This window comes from Dicentrarchus labrax, unplaced genomic scaffold (assembly GCF_905237075.1).
Source record: "Dicentrarchus labrax unplaced genomic scaffold, dlabrax2021, whole genome shotgun sequence".
Taxonomy (NCBI): Eukaryota; Metazoa; Chordata; class Actinopteri; family Moronidae; genus Dicentrarchus; species Dicentrarchus labrax.
The window spans coordinates 6,851,756-6,870,477 of record NW_026136724.1 but is presented as its reverse complement, the minus strand read 5'-3'; the positions used below and the strand labels follow the sequence as shown (position 1 = coordinate 6,870,477).

General features: G+C 42.0%; 2 protein-coding genes across 3 annotated transcripts in view; both read right to left on the bottom strand.

Annotated features, from left to right (window-relative positions):
* Positions 1 to 108: 108 nt before the first annotated feature.
* On the bottom strand, positions 109 to 10,440 carry mcm10 (minichromosome maintenance 10 replication initiation factor). 2 transcript variants are annotated; one of them, XM_051392783.1, is made up of 18 exons: positions 10,224 to 10,440; positions 7,658 to 7,709; positions 7,282 to 7,575; positions 6,930 to 7,166; positions 6,618 to 6,761; positions 6,303 to 6,510; positions 6,013 to 6,178; positions 5,379 to 5,546; positions 3,745 to 3,861; positions 3,334 to 3,530; positions 2,905 to 2,999; positions 2,442 to 2,555; positions 1,833 to 2,321; positions 1,255 to 1,385; positions 978 to 1,091; positions 644 to 789; positions 473 to 515; positions 109 to 368 (listed from the first exon to the last, which is right to left on the bottom strand). In XM_051392783.1, exons 2-18 carry the CDS (start codon positions 7,662 to 7,664, stop codon positions 288 to 290), a joined length of 2,751 nt encoding a protein of 916 aa, XP_051248743.1. In that variant the 5' UTR covers positions 7,665 to 7,709; positions 10,224 to 10,440; the 3' UTR covers positions 109 to 287. The 2 variants fall into 2 exon arrangements, with proteins under 2 accessions (XP_051248743.1, XP_051248744.1); XM_051392784.1 differs by having other exon boundaries at positions 6,303 to 6,507.
* Positions 10,441 to 15,043: 4,603 nt separating this feature from the next.
* Positions 15,044 to 18,722, bottom strand: part of LOC127359256 (dynein axonemal heavy chain 6-like) — a 49,213-nt gene continuing 45,534 nt past the window's right edge. Inside the window, exons 78-83 of the mRNA XM_051393145.1 lie at positions 18,391 to 18,518; positions 18,051 to 18,236; positions 17,714 to 17,786; positions 17,336 to 17,487; positions 16,699 to 16,921; positions 15,044 to 16,475 (exon numbers count right to left, since the gene is read on the bottom strand). Of these exons, the coding sequence (XP_051249105.1) occupies positions 16,372 to 16,475; positions 16,699 to 16,921; positions 17,336 to 17,487; positions 17,714 to 17,786; positions 18,051 to 18,236; positions 18,391 to 18,518 (866 nt within the window). The 3' untranslated portion in view covers positions 15,044 to 16,371. The remainder of the gene's footprint in view (positions 16,476 to 16,698; positions 16,922 to 17,335; positions 17,488 to 17,713; positions 17,787 to 18,050; positions 18,237 to 18,390; positions 18,519 to 18,722) is intronic.

The following is an 18,722-nucleotide window of genomic DNA, read 5'->3' as shown; positions in this document are numbered from 1 at the left end:
TAGATAGGAGGAATCAATCTAGTATTAAACTTCAAACTTTTTTAGGTCTGCACCACAATGCTTTTTTATCACTACAGTGTTCAGTAGAAACAGACATCTGACATGAAATATTGCAAATTATGACTTTAATCAGGTCATTTCCAGCATATCCAGTATAATCACAGACATTAAAGTCTCCATAATCCATAAAACAAGAAACAAAGTTTAAAAACATAATTCATACAAATGTAAAAATGCTACACACTTAAATTACAAACATAAAACCCTCAAAAACCGGCTTGGCGCTGTCACTTGCTGTTGAGGAACTTGCCGTGCTCCTCTCCTCGAGGCAGGAGAAGCTCTCCTCCGAGCTTCGGTCCAGCTTTCTCCTGCAATAAAACATAAAGGAGCAACATTAGGTTGAGTTTTCTTTCACAACAATGAAATATTGTTTTGATTTTCGAAGGATCTTTGAGCCAGAGGGAGATTTTACCTTCAGCATCCCGTCACGCTCCCATTTAAACAGACCACAGTTACTGAAATGGTAAACAAAACATTAGTTATAATGTACATGAATGTTTCCATGACCAGAAAGAACCGTGAAAAACTATCAAAGGAATGAGGAAGAGATGACAGGAGCTTTGAGGGACATTAGGAGTCTTACCTGCAGTGTTTGTTGGGCAGTCTGTCTAGAGCGATGGCTCTCTGTCCACAGGCACATTTGAAAAAACGTTTCACAGCATCGTGCCACCGCAGATCATGATTCTGCTCCACACAACGATCTGCCGGCTTGAAGTAAGTGTAACTACACTGGAAGCAAAGGAACATGGGAAAGAAGAGTTTACTTTTCCTACTTCTAACTGAGAGACAGCCAGGGGCTACTCATCTCCACCATGCTCACATTTATGATTATTACACCGAGGTAGATACATTATCATAAAGATCAATCTCATAAACACACTATATAGCACCAAACAGGTGTAAATTTAAATCGGCACCTTTTTACAGGAAACAGCACGACACTTCATCTCTCTGATGCCCTTCATCTTCTCCTCCATCTGCTCCTTCTTCACCAGAGGATCAAAGTAGCGCTCCTGCAGTTGGTACTCCGCCTGAGAGAGAACAGATTCAATTAGAAATGTCCTATTTCAGACACACATGTTTTAAATGTTATAATGCAGCTCCTTTATATCAAAGTGCAGCACCTTTAAATCTAAACAGTTTAAGAAAAGCGTGTCTTAACAGATGCATGAAGTAAAGTGCCACTTTTCCTACCGCCTGTAGAACAACATCGTGGCGAGATTTGGCACTGAGGATCTTTTGGAACTCCTCTGATTGGACGTAGAGGAGTTGATCTCTCTTCTTCTTCTGGGCAGGTTCCTCTTCCCCGTTACTGGATGATTCACCTGAACAGAAAGTAAAAAGGACAGGTTATAACAAGCAATATAAGCAACAATAAGGTCCTTTTATATATATCCTAATGCAGAATTCTAAATTGTACTAATCAAATCAAACTTCTTTACATTTGTCAGTGAGCTCTTTGTCCTTTGCCATGCATAGATTTATATTTATAACAAACAATAAAAATGCTGCTACCAAGTAAAATATCTAATATTGCTTAGGTTTATGTTGTTCTACAGCACAGATAAAAATACAGTGGCCATAAGAGCTCAGTGCACTATAATCTCCAGCAAAAACATGTGAAAACTTGGCTCTGTTGTCTTTATTTACATTAAGATTATGTGAATACTGGTGTGTTGTACAAATGTGTGTGTGTGTGTGTGTGTGTGTGTGTGTGTGTGTGTGTGTGTGTGTGTGTGTGTGTGTGTGTGTGTGTGTGTGTGTGTGTGTACCTTTGGGTGAGGTGAGATTCTTCTCCACCCGGGCGTTGATCTCAGTGTCGTCACTCCTCTTCCTCTTCACAGCGTTGGGGTCTTCCTTTTCAAGCCCGGTCCCTTTGGCTCTCAGCTTCTTCAGAGCAGCCAGCTTGGTGGCTGATAGGAAAGCGCGGGGGGCGGGCGCGGGTGGTGGGCTGTTCTCAAAGAAAAGGATGTCTTCCCCTTCAGAGAAGCCTCGGCCCAGGGTGGGGGCGTGGGGAGTTGCAGGGCTTCGGGTGGCCTTAGGGGCCTCAGAAGCTGCTCTCGGGGACGTCAGACCATTCCGACCCAGTGACGACGACGACCCGGGTCCGGGTCCAGCTGAGCTCTGCAGCACCTTTTTCTGGATCTCGTCTGCCCTCCGCCGGCGGTTCTGCAGAAACTCCCGCTGCTTCTGTTTCTGCTGCTTCAGCAGGTCAGAGGCTGTGATGGACTGAAGTGGAGCTTCGGATGCATCTTTGGAGACTGAAGATGGACAACGACATAAACATCACACTAGCGTACCAACCCAGGCTAACAAAATTCAATTAACTACCTCATTTTTAGCTTCTTAGTAATGCACAGAGATAGTTCCAGGTTGAGTACCTGTTTGGCTGCCCTTTATTAAGTGCTTCTTCAGCTGCAGAGCTCCGGGTGTTGGCATTGACAACAAGCTCTTAAATTCATTTGAACAACCTGAAACTTCACCGGACTGGACGCCTAAAAACAACACACAAAAGACAATATAAAAAAAACTTCACTGTCAAGACTCCAACTAAAACATGTGCTTAGGTAACTTGATTTTGTTCATTGTATTGTAGACAAGACATTTTTAGCTGTAAAACCCTAAAACATTTAAATATATTTAAAAAAAAACTAAATAAGGTTAGATAGAAACACTGAAGATGAATATGAAATAAAACAGGACATATAACAAGTGCACAAAGTATAAAGGGATTGATGAAAGCCTTTATCAACAGTCTATCAGGCCAGTAAGTATACACTTTGAGCAAGGTTTAGTTTAACTGACAGTCTTGAGGTTTGTGTGTGTGTGTGTGTGTGTCCTTACCCAACTTTTTGGCCTGACTGATGAGCTGAGCCGAGCCCTTCACAAACAGCGAGTCCAGAGTCTTCTGGGCGGGTTTGTTCGGTTTGGACGCCGTTCTGCAACACACAGACCTGTTACTGGAAAATGTCGGGCAGCCCACATTCTCGCCCAGACCCACACAGCGTTCCTGGCTTTGTAAGTTGCAGTTAGTCCTGCACAAATTGACTTCAACACACTGTAAAAGTGCAAATACAATTGCAGCCAGAATCCAAATTGGACGCGATTGTGACCTCAGTATGTGTCGTCTGCAACAATGTCTTTTGGATACAATGAGTAGGACTTTTCACAATCGCACAAATGGGAGCTTTCAGTATTACTGCATTGATTATTATTGAATGCACTGATTAGATACTGTGCAATAAAGGAAGGACTACATCGAACATCACTCACAGTGAGGAGGCGCAGGCAGCTGAGGACACACCGCCGTAGTAGAAGCCGTCCTGACACAGCCGGTCTCTCAAACTGCCGCCCTTCCCCTTCACCTTATTGGGAGCTTTTCCAGAAAACGACGACTGCAGCTCGGCCCTCTTCGCGCTCATCTTCTTATACTGGGCCTTGACGTGATACTGGCAGTACTGGCACTCGTACTGTAAACAGACAACCACACAGAAAGAGCTGTGAGATACAATGGAGTACTTTAAAAGTGAGGTTGATTTATTAAGGGAGAGGAACACACAGACACAGACACAGACACACACACACACACACACACACACACACACACACACACACACACACACACACACACACACACACACACACACACACACACACACACACACACACAGAAGCTGCACCCACCAGGTTGACTATCTGAGAGCAGGGGTCTCCGTTCTTCTTCATGGCCTTGCACGTGCCGTAGTCTTGAGCTTCACCCATCAGCAACACCTTCTGTGGGTGATCCACTGTCAGGCTCACCTGCACATGATCAACACAAGATTCAGGTTCAATAAGTAACCAGTCAAACCACAAAGTATAAAAAAATTTATCAATTATTTTCTTTTGTTGCCATTTGTTATTCAAAGGTCTTATGGCTGGGACTAAATGTATACTAGGGTTAGGGTTATTTTCCTCAGTTGCAATTAATCGATTAATCTACAAACTCTAACTATTTTATTAATAAATTAATTGTCATTTTTCAAACAAAAAGGCAAAAGGAAGAGATCATTGGTTACTAAAGATTAAAATGGGCATTTTTCCCACTATTTTCTGACAATTTATACACAAAATGATTAATTATCCACAGATTAACTGATGAACTGTCAAAGATGGATGTCAATATTGAAACTTTTCCAAATGAAAAACAAAAAGAAGAGAAAGAAAATGGAAGGACAACCACAAAAGGAAGAGAACAGTCATCAATAAAATATTATTTGGCCATTTTAGCACTGCACACTTGCAGAGATAACACCAGTTAACATTAAAAGACACTTTGAAAATAGATACAAAAGCCACAATGAGTTTTAATGACTGAATGAATGCTCTTTTCCCTACAAACATCACCTGCTCTGACCAGCATGCTCCCACTGAGACACTACTGCAGCGGAGGTGACAGCTTGTTCCTTTTGTGTTCTGAGATTAGAGGATGTGAATTCAAACTGCCCTCTGTGGGTGGTAAGGGTGTGTGTGTGTGTGTGTGTGTGTGTGTGTGTGTGTGTGTGTGTGTGTGTGCGTGTGTGCGTGTGTGTGTGTAAGTTTGGCTTTCCTCGCCACATTCCGCTCGTAACGTCTCAGTTTGTCATGCGATGCCGACACCGGCGACTGGTTATTTTCACAACACCGCCGGGCTGTTTCCTGCTTTTATTGGCCGATGCCTTCAATGCCAAACCAGCCGATGACAAAAAAAAATCGTAAAACCAGTTCTTAAATTATAAATAAAACAAGGCTATCGCTTCACCGCAAGAGTGTAATGGGCAAAGAGTGACACGCAACATCCTTCTGATCCTGTTTTCTGTCACCTGATTCAGACTTTTAATCTCTGTTCTTCTAACATCTACACACAGTTCATCTTCTGTGTAAGAAGAGAATAAATATTACCAGCTGATTATACTTAATCACTGCAAAATGAAACTCTCCCTGATGTCTTCTATCTTCTATTATTTCTAACTTGATTCCATTAATTAAAGCAGCATAAGGAACTTTCATTTTGTATTGATTCTGGCGGTAGTGTTTCCACCACCTCGTTTCATTTATTTCAAGAAGAATCCAACCGAATCCAACCCGGTGGCAGGCTTTAAGACTCACTGTATAGAAATGGCCAATCTTCTTCTTATGACTGTTTCATAACCAGTAAGCTAAAGGACAGCGTGAAACCTGCAGAGAAGGTTTTTTCATACTTCACAGTGACAAATTTTTAAGCACCTTTAAATGACTCTTCAGACTCTGCAGTGGTTAACATGAAGGAACATTACAGTCAGTTCAGACTCTCCACTCACCCCGTCATATCCGTCTTTCTGCTTCATGGCGTTCGGGTTGAGGAGGCCTATGACGGTGCCCGGCTCTGTCTTCCAGTGCTCTTTATGCACCTCGCTGAACAGGAGCAGAGACACGAACACTTCCATGTTATGGAGGTCGTTCAGCTTCCAGATGCTGAAGGTTTTGCCCTGCAGAGAGGAAGCGCTCAGTCAAAAATGGGACAGTACAAGCTGGTGGTTCCAATACATTTGAGATGTCCATTTATGCAAGTTAAATGGAACTTTGGATGCATTTCAGTGTTGTAACCATGAGACTTTTGTCACTTGGCCACCAATTTTCCAAAGATATTAAAAAGATTGGAAAAGTCGGTTACTGAACTGCATTGGCTGTACGTCATCCCACCTATCATATACTGCCTGTTCTTGTCTACATGGAATGGGAACTAAGGCTTAATATTCATGTGAAAAGAACTATCAACCACAAAAAAACCATGACCCTGTAGACTATGGAAAGACAAATCCAAAGATGAACAATGGCAAAAACATTTTCGATTTAAGCAATTATCAGTTCAGTATCAGTTTTCTGAAGCCAAATAGGTGTGATTTGTAACATCAGAATATTCAGTAAAACACAGAGGTTTGAGCATAGACTTACACTGCTGTTGCTCTGTGGCGTGGCCTTGTTGACCAGCACCCCGAAGGTCACCCAGTCGCTGTCCTCCAGCTTCTCCCGAGCCAAACGCTCTGGCACCTGCGACAGACGTATCAAGCGGCGGTCGGCCATCTTGCGGTCCATCTCGCTGGAGGAAACCCGCGGTTTTCTGAAACGGAAAAGAGCCCAGATTCAGACACTGGGCAGAAAAGCCTGGATGTGTCTGTATGAGACTCAAACTTCAGGCTTCCATCTTTTGATTTGTTTTTGTTTTTTTTATTCGGTGTCCTCACCTGAGCCGCAGTCCTGAGTATTTCTCAACACCCACATCTTTAGGAAGAGGAGGGAGAGAAGAAGGTTTAGGCTGTCCTGCTGAGGCAGCTGGTGCAGGTCTGCTTTGAGAGGCTGGAGGTGAACGCAGAGGATTGCTGTCCTTACTGGTGCTCTCTACAGGCTGAAAGGAGCTGCCGATCTTTATCTCCACCAGAGGCCCTCTGTCTTCTGACGGGAAAAGAGTGAAGGAAATACACTCAAACCCCGACTTCCAATGACAGAATTGTTTCAGTAAATCTGGTTTCTGTAAATGATTGCTTACAGATAAGGTTTACCTGGTGAGGTGCTGGGTTTAGAATGGTGAGCTACCCTGGGTTTGCGCTTGAAAGAGTCAGCATTGTTCAGCTGATCGAAAAAGTCTGAGGAGTCCTGGAGCTTCACACTTTGTTCTCTGACTGGAGTGGATGAAGATGTTGATGCTGTCAGAAGACAAAGGAAACACAAACACAATCAACTTTGGTTGCAGTTATGTGCACGTCTGTGTCTTTTTCTAATTGAATCTCCACTTTATGTTTAAAAATAGTAAAAGTAGCCAGTGGTCTCCCAGTTTGTCAACCACTGTGGCTGATGAAAAACATAATGTTTACCAGCTTGTGTCTTGGTCTTCTGTGTGGTAGATGCTGGTTTGGCCTGGTTCAGTTTGGAGGTCGTCTGTCTGGGGGGTGTCGGTTTTGGGGTCGGCTTTCGAGCAGGTGTCGGTTTTGGGGTCGTCGGTTTGGGCCCAGCCGAGCTCCCTGCAGCCCTGACTGGAGTGGAAACCTTCTGGCTGGATTCCAGCTGCTGCTGCAACCGCTGCATCTGCTCCTGCATGCGCCTGAGCTCGTCTGAAGAAGGAAGTGACAAAGCTCTACTGGTGAACTCGACAAACAAACGCTTACCTGAACCAACATTGTACACCAGCAAGAAGCAGATCAGAGGACAGACTGCAGCGCCACAAACCTTGTAAGTCCTCCTTGGACCTGTCCAGGCTCTCACAGGCTTCTCCTCCACTCTCTTTCCCTTTAGTGTCTTTCTCTTCACTTTCAATGTCATCCACATCTCCAAAGAGATCCAACAATTCTTTCTTCACGTCCTGCGCTTCGTCCTCAGCGCCGTCTTTGTACTCTTCCTCCTCATCATTGTCGTTGTCAAACAGGTCGTCCAAGTCGTCTGCCTGCTCCTGACCGCCCTGTTCTTCTCCAACGTCCTCGCTCTCAGCCAGCAGCGCCGTCAAAATGTCCAGATCATCCTCACCTGGACAGAGAAGAAATTAATGTATGTCTCGACAGATTCATAAAGCTGTACTTTAATGTGTTTTAAATCCCATGATACTTACTGTCCATTTTAGAGGTGTTAATGGTGGAGCTGATTTCAGGGGATCTGGTGACCTACAAGAAGACAGACACTGGAATTATTGGCAGCTCTTATAATAGAAGGAATTGTACACTTATAGACCTTAAATAAGGTAAAATCTGCATGCCTGACCTGCTTTCTCTCTAGAAAATAAAGAGGAGCTTTTTATTTCAATCCAATCCAATCCAACTTTATTTGTTAAGCACTTTAAAACAACCAAAGTTGACCAAAGTGCTGTACAGGAGAATAAATAAGACATCATAAATAAAAGACATAACAGCTCACATGAGGCGCAAAATAACATATAATACAACAATAAAATGAAAAGACATAAATAAAAATAAAAATAACAAATACAAAAAATAAATCAAGTAAATAAAGTCGACATCTTACTAGGTGTCAAAGACCACAGAGAAGAGATGGGTTTTAAGACTGGTTTTAAAAACAGACAGAGAAGAGGCCTGTTTAATGTGCAGAGGCAGATCATTCCATAATTTAGGAGCAGACACAGCAAAGGCACGGTCCCCTCTGAGCTTCCGCTTAGTTTTAGGCACACTCAGGAGCAGCTGATCATCTGACCTGAGGGGGCGGACGGGTATATAGGGGTGTAGAAGCTCAGATAGGTAGGACGGGGCAAGACCATTCAGGGATTTAAAAGCAAATAAAATAATTTTAAAATGGATCCTAAATTGAATAGGCAGCCAGTGGAGTGAGGCTAAAATGGGGGAAATGTGCTCATGTTTACGTGTGCCAGTTAAAAGACATGCAGCAGCATTCTGTACCATCTGAAGACGGGCGATGGAGGACCCACTAACCCCCACATATAGTGCATTACAGTAATCCAGCCGAGTGGTAACAAAGGCGTGGATTACGGTCTCAAAGTGCTGCCTTGATAGAATTGGCTTTATTTTGGCCAGCTGCCTCAAATGGAAAAAGCTTGATTTGACAACAGCCTTGATCTGACTGTCAAACTTAAGCTCAGGGTCCACTTTAACCCCTAGGTTTGTGATGCTAGGTTTAATATACTGGGCCAAGGAACCCAGATCTACAGGGGGGATCCTTGTGGTGCCACCAAAAACCATCACTTCTGTCTTTTTATCATTGAAATTTAAAAAGTTCAGAGTCCTCCAGGCCTTTATGTCGTCGAGGCACTTAAGTAGCAGTCTGACAGAGTATTCATTTTTCTTTTTAAGAGGCACATAAATCTGACTGTCGTCTGAATAACAGTGGAATGAAAAGCCGTGCTTCCTAAGTATGGAACCAAGTGGGAGCAAATAGAGAGAGAAAAGGAGAGGGCCAAGATCTGAGCCCTGTGGGACCCCACACGAGAGAGGAGCAGAGGAGGATACAGAGTCACCTAGGCTGACACAGAAATTTCGATCAGCCAAGTACGACCTGAACCACTCCAGTGCTATGCCCCTGATGCCCACCCACTGCTTCAAACGTGAGATCAGTATTTCATGATCCACTGTGTCAAACGCAGCAGTTAAATCTAAAAGCACAAGGATAACACAGTCACCAGAGTCAGTAGCTAAAAAGATATCATTAAAAACTCTTAAGAGAGTTGATTCTGTGCTGTATTAATTTAATAAGAGTGTAGCTTTGCAATAAAGCTGACACACAATGAAGGTGTCTAATTTACTGTATATTTCAGGGTCAGCTTACCTACATCAATTGCACGCATGTCCAACTTTATCTGCTGCTATTACCAAATCTCCCTGTTTACTATTAAATCTCATCTTGTATAATGTTGTATCACAGCTAAATAACAGTTTATAAGCACATCTCACATCTATGTTAGAGAGTCTTCTCGCAGTTACATGGTTTTATTTGCACTTTTAAAAGTTTGATATCAAATTCAACTGTGTACAGTATTTATGTGTGATGTTTTACTCCACTATATAACATCCCAATGCTCTGATGCAAGCTACTATTATCTTCTTACAGCAATAACTAAATCAAACATTTTCTACATTCTCTGAATATCTGATTCCACCATATTATTATGACAGATACAGTACTGTACAGAAGAGCATAAGACTAATGTATTCACTGACAATATAATAGTTAAAGTTCTCCATTCAGACTGCTTACATCTGTTCAGTTAAATTACCAGTACAAGCACTGTCTGTCTACTGGTAATATATGTTTGTATCAGCACATTGTGGCAGCACCATCCCTACTGTGTACACTGTCCATCCCTGCAAACAGTGGCTAAATGTTCAGGGCACCAACTCACTGTGCAGGTAAAACCCACTGACTGTCTGTACTGGAACAGATGGGTTTAATCTATTTGAAGAGATGAGAAAAGTAAATTCAGGGTCCCTCTGAGGCAACCCGCCTCGACCTCGGTCCACCCATTTAAACTAACGCTACAGCTCAATAGTTAACATTTAACATTGTTAACAGTTACAGGGAATAAGTGTCAACATTTTGGGATATGAACCCCTCTTGCTACCTCTGTGAATATCCAAATAAAACGTTAATCAAACGTTTCTTTCCGTGTAGCTTTCCATGTTTACTGAAAGATAATGAGGCAGCCAACTTACCTTGAGTCCTGGTGTTAAAGCTTTGTGTCCTTTTCTAGCTTTTACGACTCCGTCCAACCTGTCAGTACGCTGCTGGGCTTCCGGTAACTAGCACCATGTGTATCTGTGTAAAAGTCACCGGTTATATTTGATAAAAACTGACACATTAGACTTATTATATATTATAACCTTTACAACCGGCTCCCAGAGCGAGGGAGAAAACCTAAACTGGCGCTAAACGAAGGACCCTGCTGTGTTGTCAAAGTTCTCATAGGTGCCCAACGATCTGCCTAACTGAAACAAAAGGTTTCTGTCACGGAGAATGACCTTTTTGACCAAAATCATTTCTTCAAAGTACACATTTATGTGAGATAAAAAAAAACCACATTAAACAAGGTACATTTCTGCTGATGATACTTTGGTGACATATTTGTCGGCGGGAAACTCAGGAGCCTAAAGGTGTATAAGACCTGAGCTTAAAGAAATATGACGGGCTCTGTTAGCTCCCAGGCAGGTGTTGTGCAGATGTTGTGCAGATGTTGGCTTCCTCTGTTGGGTTCACAGACGCTGCTGTCCAAACCTCAACCTCAGCCTTAACGGCACCCTTATTAGCCGTTAACAACCCATAACTTCACGCATTTCATAGCTGGGTTGGAGGCATTGAAGAAGTGCGTCTGGAAACCTAAAGACAGGGTTAGTTTAGTGATAGTAAACTTTCTAAAGACATTAATGACAGATTGTTTACTACGCCCTTCTTTTTAGTTTTTGATTTCATTTTTTCAGTTTCTCTAACACAACCCGAACTTTGTGGTTCTTGAGTTGCTTACTCATTAGTTTCAGAATTTCCCATTACCCCCAAACATTTCATCTGAACCATATATATATATATATATATATCCATATCCACATATCAATTTCTAATATGGGCCTGCTTCCCTGATGCTCATCAGTCTCTGCTCGTGATAGCAGGAGGCGGGTTGATGATAAACTCTGTGGTGCATTAGCGCCACCTGCCGACTCCAACTCCTCAGTAGCACAAAATAAAAGAATGACTGTTAAATATCAGGTCTCTGTCCTCTAAAGCGGTTCTAGTTAAGGAATTAATATCAGGTTATGATTTTTTATAACAGTCATATTAATACTCACATTCATCACCCAAACTGGAAAACACTGCAGCCAGTTCTATTTGTTATAGTGTACCGCGCTCCTGGACCGTACTCTGGTTTTATATCTGAATTCTCAGAGTTTTTATCAAGTTTAGTCCTTAAATCAGATAAAGTAATTATTGTAGGTGATTTTAATATTCATGTGGATGTTAACAATGACAGCCTTAGTAATGCATTTATATCATTAATAGACTCAATTGGCTTCTGTCAGAGTGTAAATAAACCAACTCATTGTTTTAATCACACTCTTGACCTTGTTCTATCATATGGCATTGATATTGAACATTTAACAGTCTTCCCACATAATCCTTTCCTATCAGACCATTATTTAATAACTTTTGAATTTCTATTATTAGATTATAAGCCATTAGGCAAAACTTCCTACAGCAGATGTCTATCTGACAGTGCTGTAGCTAAATTTAAGGAAGAGATTCCTTCAGTGTTTAATTCAATGCCATGTCTGAATATAACAGAGTCCTATAACGACTTTAGTCCCTCTGAAATTGATAATCTTGTTAATAGTGCTGCAGGCTCACTACGATCAACATTAGACTCTATCGCCCCTATAAAGAGGAAAATATTAAAATATAGGAGGCTAGCACCGTGGTACAGATAGATAGATAGATAGATAGATAGATAGTAGATAGATAGATAGATAGATAGATAGATAGATAGATAGATAGATAGATAGATATTCCTTTATTTGTCCCACAATGGGGAAATTCCAATGTAACAGAAGCAAAGTGGATAGAGAAAAACAGTATAAATACTGGGAGCAGTGCTGGTTGTTAAACAGTCTGACAGCAGCAGGAAGGAAGGACCTACGATATCTCTCCTTCACACATTTGGGGTGAAGGAGTCTGTCGCTGAAGGAGCTGCTCAGTGTAGTGATGGTGTCCTGCATGGGGTGGGAGACATTGTCCGTCAGTGATGATAGCTTTGCTGTTATCCTCCTCTCTCCTACCACCTGCACTGAGTCGAGGGGGCAACCCAGGACAGAGCTGGCCTTCTTAATCAGTTTGTCGAGTCTCTTCCTGTCAGCTGCTGAGATGCTGCTGCTCCAGCACACCACTCCAAAGAAAATGGCTGATGCCACAACAGTATCAAAGAAGGTCATCAGGTACAACCACCAAACTCACCAATTAAAGCAAAAAACAAGGAAATCTGAAAGGAAATGGCGCTCTTCCAAATTATTAGAATATTGCTCAATTTGTCAAGATAATCTTAAAACCTATAGAAAGACCCTCAGTAATGCCAGAAGACCCTATTATTCAGCACTAATAGAAGAAAATAAGAATAACCCTAGGTTCCTCTTCAGCACTGTAGCCAGCTGAGAGAGTCACAGCTCTGTTGAGCCACATATCCCCATAACCTTCAGCAGCAACGCCTTTATGAGCTTCTTTTATGATAAAATGATTACTATTAGAGAGAAAACTAATAACCAAATGCTCTCAACAGGTATCGCTGTCGCTCCAAGTTCAGGAACTTTAACACATGTAAAATCAGATATATATTTAGAATGTTTTTCTGCTATCGATCTTCATCAGTTAACTTCTATAAGTCATCAACCTGTCTGTTGGACCCGATCCCAACTAGGCTGCTTAAAGAAGTTGTTCCCTTAATTGGCACTTCTTTACTGGATATGATTAATCTTTCTTTATTATCAGGATATGTAACACAGTCCTTTAAAGTAGCTGTAATTAAACCCCTTCTTAAAAAAGCCCACTCTTGACCCAGGGGTTTTAGTCTACTATAGACCGATTTCTAACCTCCCCTTCCTCTGTAAGATTCTGGAGAAAGTAGTCGCCAAAGAGTTGTGTGACTTTCTACATAACAATAGTTTATTTGATTTTCAGTGAGGATTTTAGAGTTCATAAACAGCTCTGCTTAAAGTTAATAATGACCTCTTGATTGCTTCTGACAATGGACTTGTCTCTGTACTTGTATTATTAGATCTTAGTGCTGCATTTGACACCATTGACCATAATATTCTTTTACAGAGACTTGAGCATCTAATTGGCATTAAAGGAACTGCACTAAGCTGGTTTAAGTCATATTTATCAGATCCTTCGCAGTTTGTACATGTTAACGATGAATCTTCAATAAATACTACAGTTAGTCATGGAGTTCCACAAGGTTCTGTACTTGGACCATACTTTTTAAATATCTCCCTTTGTGAACTTTATTATGTGCATGATCGCTTATATCTATCAATCAAGCCCAATGAAATTAAGCAATTTCTAAATTACAACATGTCTTAAGGACATAAAATCCTGACCTCAATTACCTCACAAAAAAAAAAAATTTTTTTTTTTTGTTTTAGACTACTGTCTAAAGATTTAGTTCTAATGTCATTAATTGGCCTCTAGCCCTGTATCTTGGAGTTATCTTTGATCAGGAGTATTTAGCTCCCATAGCAACCTCTACTGCCTTCTTTATTCAAATTAATAAATTAGACACATTACTATCACAGACAGATGCAGAACTAATTCAGCATTTGTTACTTCAAGGCTGGATTACTCCAACTCTTTTTTTTAAGGTTCCCCCAAAAAAACCATTAAAAACCCCCAAATAATTAAAAACCCCACAACACCAGAAAAAAAAAAAAAAAAAAAAAAAAAAAACCCCCCCCCCCCAACCCCCCCCCCTCCCCCCCCCAAAAAAAAAAAAAAAAAAAAAAAAAAAACCCCCCCCCCAAAAAAAAAAAAAATTCAAAGCCCCCCAACATTAAAAAAAAAAAAAAAAAAAAAAAAAAAAAAAAAAAAAAAAAGTTCTCTGAATGCTGGGCTACTTGTGGTTCCTATAGTCTCTTTAAAAGTAGAACAGGAGCCAGAGCCTTCAGTTACCAAGCTCCTCTCCTGTGGAACCAGCTTCCAGTTGTGGTTCGGGAGGCAGACAGCTCCACATTCAAGAGTAGGCTTAAGACATTCCTCTTTGATAAAGCTTATAGTTAGGGCTGGATCAGGTGAGTCCTGAACCATCCCTTAGTTATGCTGCTATAGGCCTAGACTATCGGGGGATTTCCCATGATGCACTGAGCTCCTCTCTTCCTCTCTCTCTCTTTCTGCACTCATTCATGTTCCATTAAAGCATGTTACTAACTTCACTTCTTCCCCGGAGTTCTTGTGCTTTCTCGTCTCGCAGGTTCTCATCGATCCTGGTGGAGCCTCCTGCCATGGTCCTGCTTGACTCCCATTGCTAACATTACTGATATTATTGTTATTATTACTATTATTAATATTATTATTACTAAAGTTACTATTATTACTATAATCACTGCTTGTTGTCCCCCATCGTTGTTGTCGTCGTCATCTTCTTCATGTTCATCAGTCACTACTATTAGTGTAGTTGTTTCTACTGTTGTTGCTGTGCACCACAGGCTGAGAAACACACTTGAAAGGCAGCTCCAGAATGGGCTGGTGTTGTAACCAGGCTGGTTGTGGCTTTGGAGCATGAGGGATCAATCCAGTCCAGCAGTAGCTGTTGTGTGCTTTAAGTGTCTATAAAAGCATTGTCCAAACAATGAGGGTGGGTGAGGGTGAAAGGCATACTCAGTGTTAACCAACAGCCAATAAGCACCCCGAGGCCATGGTTATCAGTCTGTTTAGAGGCTAATGTATGGTTGTCACAACCTGGCTCAAAAGCGTGTGACAAAGAGGGAGACCACACAGTCTGTGAATTGTTAACACAATTTAATTAAGTAAATACCAAAATAATCAATACAGTTTAATGTCTATCAGTAAATCAGTATGTCTGCAATGTCTGTGTGAGTGAAGGGTGAGGTGTATATGTATAAATGTAAAACCCAGAACACAAACAAAAACCAACAGTTCACTCAGCAGGCCAGGGGAAGAGACCCGGCCTCACCCAATACGTATCGTTTCGAAAAAAATCTCCGTAAACACGGCGTCGTTTCCAGAAATATCTGCGTCCACACGGATTCACTGACAACGACCCAAAACGCTGTAGTACATATGCCAGGCCTGTAGGTGGCGCTGTGACGCTGCCACACCAATACACTAAAACCGGAAGAGAAGCCATAAAGCGCTGTTTACAAACAAGTAGTAGTAGTCCGCCATTGTTGTTGTTGTTTTGATGCGTCAAGCGGTGGCAGCTGAGGTTAAAGGCTAGAGAGGCGGGGCTAATACGTCATCGTTTCGGAAAAAATCCGTTTTCACCGTCCAGATGACTCCGGGCAATCCAGCGTTTTTGGATTTTCCCACTCTGGGACCCGTTTCCAAAAAATATCGTTTTCACACCCCGAAAACGCCGTATCCGTCTGGACGCGAGGCCGATACGATAAAGTATTTATCCGTATTCTAAAAAAACATATTCGTGTGGACGGCCCCTAAGAAAGCCTTGCAGGTCTGATTTATAGCCTCCTGAGCCAAGCCTGCTCAGGTGAGCTGCATCAGAGAGTATTCCCAGCTCCACCCCCTACTTCCTGAAACAAAGAGCAAACAACCAAAGAAAGAGGAACAGAATAAGGCCAACCCTAGGGCCGTCACAATGTGTTGAATTACATTTACTGGTGAGTCTTTTACACCAACTTTCATGTACAACTGTAAACTGTGTAACCTCGTTCTTGATTCCTAAACCTTACCAGGTTTTGAAAGACTAATTTAATCAACAGAGATGTAATTTCTACACATTATAAAGTCTGCCTGGGAAATGTTTAGGGCATTCTGCAGAGAGTCAGGGTTCAGGCAGACCGGCTCAATTTTCAAGGCCTGGAGTCATGCACTGTGGCTCTTCAGGAAGCTCTCCACATCTATTCTGAACCTGTTGGAGTATGTGTTGGAAGGTGTTTTAGTGCTAGAGACTTTGTACTCTACTTGTACTGATCACTGTGGAGATACATTTGTTTTCCTTTCCATACAGCATTAAGCTCTCTAAGTGCACTTTTAGCGTAATTCATTTCTGTGAAAATCTTTATAAATAATTCCACAGAAGCTTCCATGTTAAATCAAGCTTTCACATTTAAAATTCCTTTTAATAAAGACTTAATCGTCCAGCTGGCACAGGAGGGCAGCAGCTTTTGATATCCAATAGTCGCTTGGTCGCTTGGAGGGGAGCATTACTGTCACAACAAAATTAGTTGAGTGACCTGGAGGGAGACAGAAATGAAGGGTGAGGGAAGTCAAATCGATCCATAACAGAGCTTCAAGGTGAAAGAGATTCTGTACACCAAAATCTGCCCCAAACTAGTAAGTAACAATCAAGATGTACTTCCATGCTAAACTGCCCTTGAGCAAAGCTGAAAAATATCAGCCAAATGCAAGTCTAAACTAGTATGTGAGTGAGGGTCCCTGTATGGATCCATTGTGTACCGGTGGTGGACAGAGTCCCGGCTCTGACTGAGGTCTTGTACAGAGGTGCGTGGTAGAGGTCGGGGTCAGGCATGTAGTTTCGCTGTGGCTCAAAGTGCACCACTGGCAGCACAGCATTCATCACACGAGGTAACGCATCCTCAATCACCATGTTGTCATCATCCCAGCAACTGGCATCCATGAACATGCCGTGCACAAGCACGCCATCCTCCGGCTCTGGTAACTGTGGCATGCACAAAATGTAAATTATGTAGCAGTGGTGCATAGTATGCTCTCACATTTAGCAATGTTCTGACCGCAGCTACTCCTTCTGGCGATGTCTTACCAACAGAAACATTTTCTTTGCCTTTATAGAATCTTCATACAGCTGAACAGAAGACACTATTTCATTGTTTACAATTTTTTGAAACTTTTGTATTATTTATTATTCCTCCCATGGAAATTTATGATGTCTGTTTTCTCGATATTATGCTGCCTTCAAATGAAACTTGTGAGCTTGTGGTTACAAGATGGGAGCGTTCAGAAAATTTCCACTTTGGAGTTTGTAAATACCACAAGAGGGAGCTTTCAAATGGCAACAACCAGAACTGACTAAATTCAACATCACATGAAAACAACAACCCCCCCCTTCCAGTACCTCCTCATCCATGTCCAATTTAGCGTTGTTGGGGAGAGTCCGTAGAGCCTCACAGACTGCTACCTGGTCCCTGTACACCGGCACCATATTGAAGCGGAAGTTGAGCTCATCGATGGGCAAATTGTAGTGCCTGGCATGATTCTGAAGAACCCCTACAGGCCAGCAGGCAGAAGAGAACATAAACAATGTATTTCATTGTGTTCTTTTGTAAGATCTAAAAGTATATAAACAGTGACAGTGGTGTGGATATGGTTGAGCAGTGAAAAATCAAGCACATTATTTGTGATTATATCACTATACTCCAGCAGCTCTGAAATGTGCCTTGCTGCTATGGCTCATTACAAACATGGAAGATATTTTTTTGCTGCTGTGTTTTACCAGTAAGAAAGCCTTGAGGGAAGAAGAATCCTGAGATCCAGAAAGATTTGGGTGGACCAAGTGTGATCCATGTCTAACAAGCCACAGAGAGAGAGATGTAATTAAATGCGTGTATCTTTAAATAACATGTTGTGCTCAGTTTTCAACAAGCAACAGTGCATTACAGGCATCCTTTTACTTATGGGATCTGTTCTGTACCTCTGGGAAGAACGTGAATGTTCATTAGTGTTTTCTGACTTGATGAGAAAACAGACACAAAAATACACTTGCATGCAGGCACATACACAAACAATCTGGTTTGTTTGTGTATGTGCCTGCATCCCTGTCTCATCCAAACCTGAATAAAGAAGGTCCTGAGGGCCAGGTCTCTGACCCAGGAGGCCAGGGGTTTGAGGGAAGGGTAGGCAGAGTTCGACCAGTGGGTGGGAACCTGGTTGTTTAGGAAGCTTGTGTATATGCGGTCCATCTCCTCTGACATCACCACCAGACCTGCTATGGCCTTTTGCAGAGTGATAAGAGACAACTGGGAAACACACAAATATCATACATCACAATGTGCTGGTGGAAAAGACAATGAAGAGCTCTAAGAAATAAACTTTGACCAAAGCTGTTTTCTAGCAACGACATGTGAATATGTTCAAAAGTGTGAGTTGATGGCTGCCGGCTGTGTGTGTCACCCTGAGAACTCTCAGCAGGTTGTTAAATCGGTCTGTCTCTTGGCCCAACACGGTCGTCAAGGAGTTCAGGCGGTTGTTTTCGTCTCGGACAAACAAAGTTTCCACTGCCTCATCCATGTCCAGACGCTCTGCACCGAGACAGGTGGACAGGAAGACAAGTAGGGACACAAACCGATAACAGATAATAGACACACATGGTACAACATGATAGAAACATAAGCATAATATGTTCCAGGCTCTAAAAAACCTTATAATTTACAAAGAGTGAACCATAAAAACAAAAACAAAAAAACACACATACATAAATTTGTATCTGTACATGTGTGTGCATG